General features: G+C 36.9%; 1 protein-coding gene across 2 annotated transcripts in view; it reads left to right on the top strand.

Moving 5' to 3' along the window:
- The first annotated feature begins 222 nt into the window (after window positions 1-222).
- Window positions 223-15,727, top strand: part of PKN2 (protein kinase N2) — a 148,720-nt gene continuing 133,215 nt past the window's right edge. For both annotated transcript variants that reach the window (XM_070592381.1, XM_008529594.2), the window contains exon 1: window positions 223-691. In XM_070592381.1, the coding sequence (XP_070448482.1) occupies window positions 644-691 (48 nt within the window). In that variant the 5' untranslated portion in view covers window positions 223-643. The remainder of the gene's footprint in view (window positions 692-15,727) is intronic.

The raw sequence follows: 15,727 nt of genomic DNA, 5'->3' as shown, positions 1-15,727 counted from the left end.
CTCCCGAACGCTAGCCTTCACGGTGGGGCCCGTAAACGCATCAGGAAAGCGGGCGTGTGTTTTTTTCTTCCTCTTCCCGCCCCCCGAGAGACGCGAGCCCAGTCCTTTCCCCTCGTTTTCACCCCCGCCGGGGCCAACGGCTGCCCCGCCCCCGAGCCGGTCGGAAGCCGCCCCGCCCCCGCGCCGCTCCCGCCCCCGGGGGCCCCTCCGCTCCTCCTCTCCAGGCCGGAGGGAGGCGGTGGCCGCGGCCGTCACGTGTCCTGACAGCCGCCAAGCGAGGCCGCTTTTGCGACGCGGTGACAGCCAAATGGTGCGACAGCAGGAGCTGCCGCCGCGGCCGCAGTGCCCCGCACCGAGAGGCTTAAGGCGGCTCCTGGCGTCGCCCAGAGGGAGCGACTGAGAGAGCAGAGTCCGGAGCGGGCGAGCGGGCGGCGAGGGCGAGCCCGCTACGAGTGCCCTCGCTCCCCGCCGCTCTCCATGAACCGGGTGGAATAAGCCGCGCCTCCAGCAGGGGCTGCGCCTCCATGAAGCTCTAGGTTTTTTTCTTCTCTCCCCGCTCCTCACCCCCCACCCGGCTCCCGTCCCGCCTTCTCCCTTCGCCAGCGGCGGCCGCGTCCAGGTGCGGAGTCCAGAGCGGAGCGCAATGGCGTCCAACCCCGAACGGGCGGAGATCCTGCTCACGGAGCTGCAGGTAAGGCCGCGGCCCGGGCGGGACGCGCCGGCGCCTTGAGCGCGGAAAGTCTGGCGCAGGGTCGCGGGCCGAGCGAAGCCGCTAAGTGCGGAAACTCGGGGATGTCACTCCAGAGCCGCTTCTTTCGGGAGCCGGACCCTCTCCCCGCGCCGGAGCCTGGCCTGCCACCGCTTTGAGCTGACCCTCCCTACCAGCGGGACCCGTCCCTGTGGGCTGCCTGCAGCCGAGTCGGCTCTCCCCGGTGCCGGGAGCGGCCAACTCCCCGCCCCCTCCCGGGTGTCAGCCGCCCGCGGCCGCCCCTGTCGCCCCCTCCCGCCCTCCCTCCGCCCGCCGGCCGGCCCCGCCTTTCCCTCGTCCGCCGCTCCTTACCCTCCTTTGAATGACTCTCAGGCTGTTTTCTCGTCCCTCCCCTTCCCCTCGGACTCCGCACAAAGAGCGCCCCCATAACTTCCAGCCCCCAGACAAGTTCTTTTTTTTTTTTTTAACGAAAGCGTGTCTCACCAAATGCCTGCTTCGCTTTCACCAGCCCTCTTCAGGTGACTGCATTTCTTTCCTCAAATTTGAGGGCTACCTTTTTTCTTTTTTTACCAAGCGATAGCTATAAGGTCCTCTTCTCAGCTACTCCCAGCTCCTGTCTCAGCTGCTCCCTGCCCGGTCAGATCCGGAAGCTCATATGCTGATGCCTTCAGACTTTCATTTTCCCTCCTGTTTGAACCCCAGAGAAAGAGCTACAGAAGTTGTTTACAAATAAGAAAGCAGTCGACTAAGGGAAAATGTTGTGCACCGAATGCCTGCAGAAGATGAGAACAAAATAGGTCTCTTCATTAGTGAAGTCCATGTCGAGTAGCAATATTATTCTTTCCCATTTCCAGCTAAATATTTGATGATGTAGGCACGACTTTTGTGTTTAGGTCTCTGTGATGTACAAGGATACCTACGCTACCCTGTTGGGTTTATTTTTCATTACTTCGAGGTGTCCTAGAGATGTTTACATCTGGATTAAAATTTCATGCTCGTCTTTTGACTTGAATTTATTTTGGTTTGTTTAAATATAGTCTTCTAACTACTCAAAGATTGACTTGGGAATTAAAAGAAGAAAAAATACTATACTTAGATTTATTTTTGTGTGTTGGGCAGTTAATTCTTTTTTAAAAGACAATCTACACACTCTGAGGAGTTAATTCTTGATGATGTCAGAATTAAGTATTGCACCTGCTTCTAAATTTTTGGCTGTTTAAATGTCTTTATTGATTGATTGCTGTATCAGCTTGGTTTATTGTGCAGTTAGATGTAAGCTTGAAGGCATTCTTATAACACTTGATATTTCCTCCAAAAAAATGCATATTTCAACACGGTGTAACAATGATCTGTTGAAAATTTGGAATCCTTTGGAAATGCAAAGCTGAATTTTCATATCATTGAACAGTTACTATATAGTATTTTAATTACTCTTCGCCATTTATGAGGAAGTCTTAAAGCATACCACATTTGCTATATGAATGAAATTTATTGTTTTATTAATTTACATGAGCTTTTAAAATGAAGTTTATTTGAGGCATATGGGAAATGCTTTCCATTGCCTAGTCTTGAGATATAAAAAGCATACTTTAATTCTGACTGAGAAAAAGCCATGAAAATGACAGGAGCATTTTTGTTTGAATGGAGTGGCTTTAGAATTATCAAGTATTTGGCATCCTTATTTGTATTTTATAGAAAGTTGGCATGAAAGACACTTATTTTGGCATGGACCTAAAACTGTGTTTTCACATGTATTAAAATATAACATTTTGGGACTTTTAATAAGATCAATTTTGACAAAATCAAGGCGGCAAGTCAAAGTAATTTTAAACATGAGTGTTTAAAAAATGGGACCAAAGTAGGGGAACACCTACTCTAAAGTTAGACTTTTAAGTAAAGTAAAATGTAACTCTCTCCAGAAAAAAGATAGTTTTTATTAAGTGTTACCTTATAAGTTGTCATGTGTATCCAGGACACTTTTCTTGGTGTATTTGACTCCCAGTTCTAATAAAAGTTACTGCATTTAAACTTTATCATGTTCGTTAAAATAATTATTTATATCAGCACTTAAGATAAATAGTGATGAAATTTGCTTGACTAACTATATCCATCTATTCACACATTTTATTTCATTGGTCATGAAACTGGTATATAGTGACCAAATATTTATCGCTCTTGTTTGAAGAACCAGTTTTTAAAAGCTTCTGAGTTATTTGAATTTATTAAATTGAAAAGTTAATATGAAGTTCTTAATGCTTCTCTACCATACAGAATTTAAGTATTTAAATAGTAATTTATGTAGCAAGTTTTAAAATGTGTTTAGTAGTTTAAAATTGTTACTCTGCCATTATCTTGTCTCAGGAATACCTGTCTCACTCTGAAAGTTACACGTTACAACTTACTTTTAATTTAAGTGATACTTATTTATTTAGAAACATTGTACACCCAACATTTTAAAATTATTTTTCAAATTACATTGCAGAATTTAAAATACTTTACTGCTTGAGCTGGAATTGGCTTATTAATAACCATTGGTTGTGGAAAGGCAAAGCAAAGAAAATCTGAAACCCAACAGTACTTTGTTTTGTTAATTACTGTAATATTTCTGTGGAATAATGTTTCTAACTGTTGCTAGTAATTTAGGAGGCTTGTTAAACAAGGAATCATTAATAAAGTACACACAGACTTTGATGGCTAGAAGGTTCAATGTGTAAGGAAGAATATTTGCTGTAGCAAAAATAAAAATAGGCTGTTTAAAAATATGAACTTAATTGGCAATTTCTAATTTTTATCTCACAACTAACTTTTGTGTCCTGTTCTCTTTTTTATCTGAAGTGTAGTGGGAAACTTAGTGAGATACTTTCTGAGGCTAAATAAATTAAAGTTTATTTTTAAGGAAACTGGACTAATGAAAGCTATATAAAGAATCTCGAAATGAAAATGTTGGCTACAGCAGTAATTTTGTAGAATTCTGACCCAAATATTGAGTAGCATACTAATAAAGTTCCCTTGTTAATTATTGGAGATTCATCTTCATCAAAATGCCTAATAAAACGTTGGGTTGAGAATCTTAAATTCCATTCTCAGCAGAATTTATTTAGGTAGAGGTGACTTGCCAGCGTGGAAGGTTGAGGTAGTTAGCTTTAAGTTACAGGATTCATTTCAAGAAACATTTATTGATTATCTACCAAAGCTATATTGGAGGAGATAAAGATGACAGGATATGGCTTTCACTTTCTAGAAGAGAGTACAAATAACATTTATTGATTATTTTCTATACGTCAGACATTGTACTTGGTACCCTGTACATCTTATATAATCTTTACAACAATGCAGTAAGGTTGGTGGTATTTCCATTTTGCAGATCAGGACACTTACTTCAGGAATGTTAAGTGAATTGTTTGTGGTCACACTGTATAAGTCTGAGTTAGAATTCGTATCTCTAGAGTTTCCCACTACATCATTCTTTAAGCTTCCTCATTTCTCTGGACCCATAAATGTTTTGCATTCCGAGTTATAGATGTGTGAACTTTCTAAAAATTGGCCAAAGATATAATTAACCAAAGTTAACTTTAATATATATATACTACTTGTTAAGTTCCTCTACAACAAGGAAAAATGCTTTCCACATTCTATTTGGTAGTCTTTAGTTTAGCAGTGCATTATTATTGTGAATAAGGTGTTGTATTTTATAAAGGCTAACAGTACAAATAACCTTTTTGCAGATTTTCATTTGACAATTACTATTTCTGGTGAAAGTTGTCAAGTCTTTGTGCAAAACCTTCCAAAAGATTTTACATTTCTCTGTAGACTATCCATAAGATAAACTTTACTTTAAAATTTTAAGCTCATCTGTAGTGAAGCTATGTGTTTCATGCTTAGTAGGTACTCAGTACTTTGATAAGAAGGCTCCATTTATTACCTAGGCTGAGAAATGTCTTGACTGTTCTAAGTTGATCATAATCACTGACATAGAAATTACGTAGTTTTCTTTAATTTACATTTCTAATCCCTTGTCCCAAAAATATTCCCTTGAAAAGTTCAGAAGGGATTTCTGCACTACTTATGTCATACCTATCTATAGCACACTGCTATTTTACCCATTTGATGGGAAATGAGGAGGTGATGTCTAATTTTGTAGTGATACTGGAAAGTGGGAAGGTTTCTCTGTTGGAAGGATTAAGATTTTAAAGTGGATTGGAGGAATCTAGACAGGGATGAGAAAGTACACAGAATGGGTAATGCAGATTTTACAGTTTTCTCGAATTATAAAGGTAATACACGTTCATTGTAGGAAATCTAGAAAGTGCAGAAAAGCACACAGGAAGTAAAAGGTGCTCATAGTTCTGTCACTCAGAGAAAACTGACAACATTTCCCAACTTATAAGTCCCATGGTATTTGAGTCCATTTCCTCTTTCTCCTCCCTTTTTTAAAATTGAGATATATTTAATATAGAACATGTGTAACTTTAAGGTGTACAACATATTGATTTGATATTTTTCCTCCCTTCTTTATCCCATTTTACTTATTAGAATTCTAAAGAGAAATGAGGTTCATAGAGTTTTAAGATAGAAATAGTGAGAGGTTAAGAAAAAATTTTGCCGCTACTTCTAGATAAGTGGATCTAGCTAGCTTAATTGACTTTTTTAAATTTCAGAATATTTTGATTTTGAGTCAGTACTTTGAGGTACAGTTAAGAAAAGTGGAGAATACAGCATAGACTTAGTACTAGACAACAGTGATACCTAGCATCAACTGTTTGAACAATAAATCAATACAGTGTGGTTTTTCAGCTTAGATTCGATTATTCCTATTCTTATAGAATGCTGAGTACTTTATTGAATACGGCATATCCTTAAATAACTTGCCGAATATTTTTTGACTACCTATGTAAAAGTCTCTGTGCTGAAACTAGTGTTATAAAATTGTGGCTCTATGTTGGATGTTTTTCCATCATCTCTGATTAGTATAATAGAGATTAGTTCTCGTCTCCTACAACTCTTACTATTCACATATGATCAATATTGAAATAGGGAGCGGTTGGGGCACCTTCTAAGCATTGTCTCTTTACACCAGATCTTTGCATCTGATTCCTTGGGCTCTCCTCTTTCTGCTTTTCAAATTTGGCAACAGTAAATTTCCATGCCTTTTATCAGATGATTCCTATGTGTCTACTTTTAAACAAATGGGAAGAGTGGAGTAGTAGTTTGTAGAGGTGAATACCACTTAGAATAATGTTATTTCCAGAAGCAAACCTGATATTCGAACAGAGTAGTTAATTCTGCATTATTTCCTAGTAAAATGTACTGTGTTGAACAATTGTCAATGTCTACTCTATTTCAAAAACCAATTTTACTTGGACTACAGTATGACAAAATCATAACATTTAATATGATTAATTTTTGATATGCAAAGTTGGGAGCAAAGTTAGAAATTTGAAAACTAGTTAAAAGCTTTAAACTTTACAATTTTGAATGGGAAAAACATACTAAGAAAAAGTAACTTCTAATGTCTTAGAAGAGCGGAAATAGAGAACATTTATCTTGACACATGTCTCGTTTCTCTTAATTTTATCTAAGGAAATCTTATTTGAAAATAGCTCTATTGTCACATTCAGTTTTTCACAATCTCACAAGAATTAAATTTATGTAACATTATGTACATAAATATTGTCTGTTAAAAATGAAGAATAGGAAAGCCTAAGAAGAATGTATTTGATAATAAATACCTTAGATTTGAAGGTAAATGTTGGTGTCATGTTATAAAGATGAACTGATACGTGAGAATTGCATAACATATACCATTATTAGGATTTATCTATTTTAGAAACTTGGCAGTGGTAACTTTGTCTAATTGGTTAAAGCTTCACTGCCCTAGCTCACGAACACCTTAATTTATTGGAAGGTTGTTATGACAGAATTTGGAATTTATTTTAGATTGAGAAGACATACTTACCACTCAATACATGTGCTGAATATCATCTATCTTGCACATAAATCATATTGTTTTCCCTTTCCTGTAGTTGCTACCTTAGTGATTCTCCAGGGAGATATTATTACACCTTAGGTACACTGCATTGGATTAATCCTTATCCATCCATCTATGTATCATTATAATAAGCACTCATAGACTATAACTCACTTCCTACCTCCCCCCAAAAGCTAGGAACTTAACCTGTGTGTGATTTTTCTCCATTCCTTCCTCCTACCTCCACCTTCTTGTCAGCCAGCATAATCATCGTCTTGAGTCCTGTGTTCTCTTGCTTTCTTTGTATATAGTTTTGTTGGATATATAATTCTAAAAGATTTATCTTTTATTTTAGTTGTTCTTATATAATTGTGTTAAATACAGTCTTTCCAAATCATTATTGCTGATTTATCCATATTATTGCATCTTGCTATAGTCAGTCATTTTAATTGCTGTATAATATTCCATTGAGTAAACTAATCATCAACTCTCTCCTTCTTTGATATTTGAATATTTCTCCACTCACTCTCCCTCATTGGGCATTTAATTATTTTGTAGTTTTTGTAATTGTGAACAATGCTGCTGTGGAATTCTGTGCAGTTTTCGTATTGTACATATATGAGTTTCTATTAATTATATATCTACAGTACAAATTGTTGCCTCCCGGGGTAGATGAATGCCCAACACTAGGAGATGATTCCCAACTTCCATTGTGGTTGTGCCAGTTTATATTCATATCAGCGATATGTAAGACATAAAAGATCCTTTGGTTATCTGTCCTTTCTTATGTGTGATATTGTCCTTTTAATCTTTCCAAATCAGAAGAGTGTAAAATAGTATGTCATTGTGGTCTTGATTTACATTTTCCTGATCATCATTGTTGTAGAACATTTCTTTTTATGTTTAGTCGCCTTTTCTGTTTCCTCTTCAGTGGAATTCCTGTTCATGGCTTTTACTTATTTTTCTGTTTTTCTTAATTGATTTATAAGAATTTTTTATATTCTTCATGTTAATCCTTTGTGTATGTTGTAAATGTCCTCTCTCAGTTTGTAACTTATCTTTTCACTTTCTTTTAGGGAGTTTGTGGGAGGGATAGTTTTAAATGTTTTACTTTTTTGACAAATATTCAGAATCTTGTACATCATTGTGATCAGCAAGCCTGCTCTTAATACCTGTTCTAGATTTGGTATAGAAAAGGTAAAGTTATACAGTTTATGAGTCATGGATTCACAGACTGTGCAAATAAGCAACCATAGAAGTTGTGTAAAATATTGTATTGCTTAACACATTCTAGCACTCAAATGTCACTCAATTAAAAAGTGAATTTAGAAGCAAAGAAAAGTGAAAATTACATATGTAAATATCTCATCAACTACTCGTTTTTCTCAGTCTGTATCTCTTCAGTGCAAACTATATATTAGTTATTATTGATATTTTATTCTTTTGTTTGAAGGGCAGTGTATTACAAGTATAGAATTATGTGAACTGGTTATTCAGTTATGTTCGTAGCTTGTCAGTAAAGTGCTGGAGTTAATCATTTAATATTGGATATGAAACAGAAAATACTATTCTTATCTTATAGAATTTACTGGTGTTTATGAACCTGGAATCCTAAATGCAGTTTTTGTTGTTGCTGTAGTATCTTTTGATGAAAAAGATTTAATTTTAATTTTAGTCAAATTCATCAATCTTTTCTTTTATTGTAATTGCTTTTTGTTTAGAAAATTGTTCCTTACTCTGAGTCTAAAAAATAGTCACCTGTGCTTTCTACTAAGAGTTTTAAAGTTTTATTTTTAACATTTAAGTCATTAGATCTGGAGTTGATCTTTGAATATGGAGTAAAATGAAAATCTGTGTTATTTTTTAATTTTTAAAATATTTTGAAGTATATCAATCTCTTATAATGTAAATTTAAAATAGAACGCTTTTCAGTTTTTAGGACAGAAACATTTCTGAATAGCGTTATTTAATTTTTGCAAGTTAGAAGTTAAGGTGACATCATACTAGGTTATGTAATAAACTATACCTAAGGTTATCCTCACCTAAATCATTAGTAGCTTACTTTTTCCTGATAGTGCCAGTTTGTGATTCTGTTTTTTTGTTGTATTCCCTGAAACTCTGGGTCAGTAGGATTCTTGACTGACTTCTTGTTAACTCTCCATCACACTGCACTTGTGGCTCAAACCTTTTATATTTTCATAAGTCATCCAACCTAGTCTTGCTCCTTTGTTCTCAGCAGATCACTGGCCAGTCATTGCCTGTACTGAATGATACACAGTATTCAGGAATGTGAGTTTCCTCAACTTTTCTTCTCCCTACTTTAAGATTTCTTGGGATTTTTGTCATTTTTTTTTTGTTTTTTCATAACCAATTTTAAGAAAAAATTGACCTTCTTAAGGCTATCCTTTCCTGGACTTCTGCTTCCTTTGGAATATCATTTCACTCTTGTAGAATGGGGCTTTCATTCTCCCCTGACTCTTTACCTAAGGATAAGTTCACATCAATGACCCCTTTTTTTTAAAGTATACTCTTTTTTTAATACTATTGTATTCCCAAATTTCTTTCTTTCTTTCTTTTTATTTTGTGAGGAAGATTTGCCTGGAGCTAACATTCATTGCCAATCCTCCTCTTTTTTTTACTTGAGGAGGATTGGCCTTGAGCTAACATCTGTGCCAATCTTCCTCTCCTTTGCATGTGGAATGCCACCACAGCTTGAGTGATGAGTGGAGTAGGTGCACACTTGGGATCCGAACCTGTGAACCCCAGGCCAGCAAAGCAGAGCACATGGAACTTTAACTACTTGGCCATGGGGCTGGCCCCCAGATTTCTTTCTTTTACTCATCACATTCCTTCAAAGGAATTTCTTAGTTGCACATGTTTTCTGCCATTTATTTATTATTCAAATATGACTTCTGTCTCAATTATTCTATTGAAATTATTATCTTAAAAGCCTCAGTTGACCTCCTGCTCCTTCTAGTCCTTAGATGCAATTGATACTGCTTCAGCTTCTTGAAACTCTTCGTTTAAATTAAGCTTCATGGGGGCCAGCCCCGTGGCCGAGTGATTAAGTTCATGCACTCTGCTTGGGCGGCCCAGGGTTTCGCCGGTTCGGATCCTGGGCACGGACATGGTGCCTCTCATTAGGCCGTGCTGAGGTGGCGTCCCAACATGCCACAACTAGAAGGACCCACAACTAAAATATTCAACTATGTACTGGGGGAATTTGGGGAGAAAGCAGAAAGAAAAAAAAAGTTTGGCAACAGTTGTTAGCTCAGGTGCCAATCTTTAAAAAATAAAAAAATATATAAATAAATTAATTAGTTAATCTTCATGGACCCTGCACAATATTGGTTACTTTTTTTCCCCATCCTATCTGCCTCTGTTTGCTACTATTAGTCTTTTTTTTAAAATTTTTTGAGGAAGATTAGCCCTGAGCTAACTGCTGCCAGTCCTCTTCTTTTTGCTGAGGAAGCCTGGCCCTGAGCTAACATCCGTGCCCATCTTCCTCTCCTTTATATGTGGGACGCCTACCACAGCATGGCTTGCCAAGCGGTGCCATGTCTGCACCCGGGATCTGAACCAGAGAACCCCGGGCCACTGGGGTGAAACGTGTGCACTTAACCACTGCACCACCGGGCTGGCTCCGATATTGCTGTCTTTTGATAACTCCTTTCCTAGTTTAAATGTTCTACCTGTTTCTAGACTATTTCCCCTCTAATTTATTCTTCTGATTAACCACCAGAATTAATCACCTTGTTTTGTCAGACTTACAAGAAATAGAAACCCATTTAAATTAGCTTAAACAAAAATTGAGTTTATTGGAAAGCCAGGGATATCTACTTAACCCAAGGGTGGTGTATATAGCCAGATCCCATGAGTACTGGAGGCTTGTTCTCTCTGTAGGGCTACATATTCTCGTATCTCTTCTTCTTTAAGAATGTATACTGCTTTATATACTCATTCTCCTTTCACATGGTCCCCAAATGGCACTCTTAACTTCTGAATTTACATTAACTCTACAAGTCCAATGCCCACAGCTAACTCACTTATTCTGTGCCACAATTCTAAATTCTTGGATGGGAAAACTGATTGACCCCATACAGAGCATGTACCCCTGATCCAATCAGCTTTGGCAGTGGAGGGCTGGAGTTCTCCCTACCAGTATGTGCCAATATGGCTGCAAGGACTCTCCTGTGAGTTAGGGACTACTGGGGCTGTTATCTGAGAAGGGAGAATCATTTGAGAAAGCACTTCTCTGCTTCCACTCTTTTAATAACTTTCCATTGATTATGGAATAAAATATATTAGACCTTCCATCATCTGGCCCTTATCAGTCTTTTTAGATTTTTCTCACTATGTATCTTACACTCTGTCATATTAAACTATTTGCAGTTCTTGGAACTATACTGCTTCTTTATACATCTGTATCTTTGCATATACTGTTTCTAACTTTATGAATACTAATATTGCTCATCTGCCTGAAAAACTTTAGACAAATTGGACACTCCTTAAAATTCTAAGAGAAATGTATTCATTGACTATATTAATATATTCATACCATATAATCAAAAATTTCACTTGAGACATTTTTGATAAGTAAATTTAGTGATTGGTCATGTAGCATTTTGCTCCATTGGCAGATTAGCCTACTTCCCATTTTGCAGCTCCTGTTATTGAATCTATTACCCAATATGGCAATTAATTATTAAATTTTATGTTTCTCTCCCACTTTGAGTAGCGAAACTAGATCTTACTCATCTTTATGTCCCTAGCACCTGGCATGTGATTTATGGTTAATAAATGCTTGAATAAGTAAATGACTGATTTCTATGACTGATTTTTACTAAACTTGAGTTCTCTGTATTTCTGAGGGTTATCATTCTTCCCCTGGTTGCTGATGCTAGAAACGTGCTGGTCATTTTTATTTGAGTACTGTCTCAGCCTCTTGAGTTGGTTCTTCTACTTATGTAACTTGAATGCATTTATAACTTTGCTGTTGTCCAAGTTTGGGCCCCCATTATCATTTGGATGTTTACAGTATCTTGATATTCCATCTCTACCTCTTCAGTCTCATTCCATTTTTGTTTAGACTGTGTACAACTACTAGATTCAGAAGTGGTCTCCAGCATTCTGTGACTCCTTACTGCCTGTGAGATATAGTCCTAATTCCTTAGTTCAGCGCTGAAAGCTGTCATTATTGTAGCCCCCAAATACCTGTTAGTTCTTAACTCTTTTCATGCAAGCAGCCTGTTTTTCAGGCACACCATGGTTAGTAATTTTTCCTTGCCTACATACATACATAACTCTTTTTCTTCTGCTTCGCTTTATTGCTCTTCAAAGATAATGTGTTTTTTACAAGACCCTCCACCAGCAAAAAGATTACTAATTGCTGAAGGCTCAGATGATGGTTAGCATTTTCTAGCAATAAAGTTTTTTTAAATTAAGGTATGTATATTGTTTTTTTAGACGTCATGCTATTGCACACTTAATAGACTACAGTATAGTATAAATATAACTTTTCATATGCACTGGGAAACCAAAAAACTTGTGTGACTTGCTTTATTGTGATAGTTGCTTTATTACAGTGGTCTGGAACCAAACCCGCACTATTTCCAAGGTATTCTTGCTATATTCTGTCAACTGCAATGTTTCTTAAGGCCCAATTCAGATTCTACCTTTTTCCTTTTTTCCTTATTTTCCCCTAGTTGTATATAATCTCTCCTCAAAACTTAGGTAGAGTATCTTCTATTTCATGACGTTAATCATATATTGTGTTGCACTGTAGTTGTTTGTATTCTACCTCATTTTCTCTCCTAGGTTGTATCCTTAACATCTTTGAGGAAAAGGACTATATAGCTTATCTTCATCTTCTACCCTTTTAGTGCTGAGCACAGCAACTTGTAAATAGTAGCTACTTATTAATGTTTATTGAATAAACAGTTCTCATATCTGAAAACATTCAATAATGTTTATTGAATAACAGTCTCATATCTGAAAATCTCCAGATTTTATATTTATTGCTTTAAACTTTTTTCTGCTTTTGTTTTGGTATTTCTGAGGGAGCAGAACTGCATTATGTCCTTTTTTTAGGTAGAGCCACTTGACAGGTACATAATTTTCAGTTTATTACCTTCTTCAGTCATAATAATTGAATTCTCAGTCTGAGATGGGGAATTTTCTACTGGCAGAAGGAGCTGTGTCTAGATACAATGGAAGCAAATAATAATAATAAAAGTAACAATTTTTGTTATTATTAAAAACAAATAATAACTAATTCATTTGATGTTATTTCACTTAATCCTTAAGACAATTCTACTGAAATAGTGTTATCATCTCCACTTTATAGGCAAGAGAACTAAAGTTGAGAGAAGTTAAATAACTTTTCCATGGTCACATAATCGGCCTGAACCAAGATGCAAATTCAGGTCTCTGCCTTGAGAGCACACGTGTCTTAACCATTATAGTCTAGTGCCTCTTTCTTCTTTTGACATTTTTCTCTGCTTCTCCTTTTCCCAGACTCTCCCCACTCCAGTAACCACAGCCTATCTCCTGTCTGCTCAGGTTCTTACCCCAGCCTTTCACTTATGCAGCATCTCTTATTTTATATCTTTCCTTCTCTCTCAACAATGCCAATACTTGCTTTTCTGGTAGGATTGTTTTCGATGACTAGCTAGATGATCTGAAGGGCAAATTCATGCTGACTTATTACCTTCAAGCTCTAAGTAAGATAAGCTTGAACCCGCAATCTTATACCCTGTGGAAATTCCAAATCTCCTAAGCTTTCTATGTTTTCCTGGTATAGGGCACTTAAGTTCTCATGGCACCCTCTGCTTCCTGGGTTTCTGTTTCTACACATGTTTATAGACACATAACAACTTAACTGGTTTTGATAAAGATACCCATATTTCACGTAGTCCTTCCTCCCATAGAATACCTAGTTTCTTGTCCTATGGCTGGCTCTTCTCTCCTCTTTGTCATGTCTGTTCCTCAATCCTTTTTACCTTATTTGCCGTGGAAACTCCAAATTCTTCTCTCTGTGAGGAAGAACACTTCAGTTCTCTCAAATTCCTCCTCTCAAACCGCATGGCCAAATTTCTCAAGTGTTCATCAAACAAAGGAACATACATGTTTCAAAGAATCGGTCCTCCTTAGAAAGCAGATATACTTGTAAAAAGCAAAACTTATTTCTTGCTATATCAGTAAAAGTTATCTAATCTCCTGTTCTCTTGGAAGCTTTGAGAAAGGGGAAGGATTCTTTTATCTACTAATGATCCTATATCAGTTAGAAGTACCTGTTAGAGTAAAGATACTTGACTCTATCTATTGGTTCCTAGAAAAGGAAGCCTCATTGAGTTAAGAAAAAACTTGGGTTTTTTTGTCTCCCCAAAGCCCCAGTACATCCTAGTAACAAGTCATTCTGTTTTTTCTATGTGGGCTGCCACCACAGCATGGCTTGATGAGTGGTATGTAGAGCTGTGCCTGGGATCCGAACTGGCGAACCCCAGGCCACCGAAGTGGAGCGCACAAACTTAATCACTCAGCTACAGGGCTAGTCCCGTAAACTGTGCATTTTTTAAAGATGCTTAAGCCTGTTACAACCGTTGGGTCATGGATCAGTGCTGTTCAGGATGATAGTTTCACACTAAGGACAATGTTGTATTAGTATGTATTCTATATATGTTTATACAAAGTTACCAATTTATAAGTAAGAGAGTGGACTGTCCTCCATTCTGAATTTTTGCCGTTTCTCCTTCTCTTTACTTCTTTCCTTTCTTGATGTCAAAATGTACTCCCTCTTAAGAAATAATAAGGATAATTATAGTAATATCCTAACTGGCAAAATAATAAATCAGTAACCTTATATCTGTCTGCCAAATTTCCTTTTGGAAATTTACTGATCAATAATTTCAAGGCCTGGTTGAAATCACTAGTCTAGTAGATAATTCAAGTTTTGGAATCATACACACTTAAATTTAAATCCCATATTTGGCACATATTAGCTATCTAATTTTGTGTGGGTTATTTAGCTTCATGAGACAAGTTTCCTTATAAAAATAGGGATAATTTCTGGCTCAGAGGGCTTCTGTAAGTATTAAAAAAAGTGATGTACATAAAGTGCCCGGTATATAGTAGACACTTAATAATTTTTCCCTCTGTCACATTTACATTTTAGGATTAGTTCATTTTTCTTTAAACACTTAAGTTGTGTGGTTGACAGGCTGGCCAAAGGTGGGCGTAAGAGACCTAGAGAACTGATCATACTTCCTAGGTTACTTGTTTTCTCCTCTTTTCTTTCCTCTTTTGCTTCATAGAGGGTATAATGAGGATAGCTATCTGAAAGGTGTGTATATTTTCATGATTGTCTTAATTTAAAATAACAGTATACTGAGATTATGTGTGTAACAGTAATTAAAGAAATCACAGGTTGATATATGATGAACATATAGGATTGAGCCTTCATTTAAGAATTTGTGGTATATTTGTCATGCAAAAAATATACATTGTTAATATTGAGCTATAGAACAATTCAGCAGTTTCATGAAGCAGTTTGATTAAGTTAAGATCCTTATTTTGTCCTTTCCCAGAGGCTTTAGACTTTTTATAAATTTGAACTAAGATTATGTATTTGCAGAATCAAAAATGGTCTTGAACATTTCAGCACTAGAGAAACAGATTTATGGTAATTATCTCTGGATATTAATAAGTACTATCAACTCTGTAATTGAATATGTCAAGCTTTGATGTGTAAATTATAGTAAATATCCAATTGTTTGTTGCTTATTGGTTAGCATAATTGACTTTCCATTTTGTTACTATGGAAACCTTATCATTGCACTCCGGTATCACGAGAGTGTTCATTTTACTGTAACTTTTTGTTCTGGTTTATGTTTTCATTGTGTTAAACCCTCATAAAACTCTATACCAAATTCTACACTTAGTTTTGATTTGTCCTTTTTAGGAATGTCTTATAACCAATAGAACCTTAAATATCAGATCTGAAGCAAAATTCTTGCTTTACCAAATCCCTAAAAAACACCTTACTTAAATCT

The sequence above is a fragment of the Equus przewalskii genome, chromosome 24, assembly GCF_037783145.1.
Source record: "Equus przewalskii isolate Varuska chromosome 24, EquPr2, whole genome shotgun sequence".
Lineage (NCBI taxonomy): Eukaryota > Metazoa > Chordata > Mammalia > Perissodactyla > Equidae > Equus > Equus przewalskii.
The sequence above is the reverse complement of the archived record's forward strand: the minus strand, read 5'-3'. Positions and strand labels throughout refer to the sequence as shown.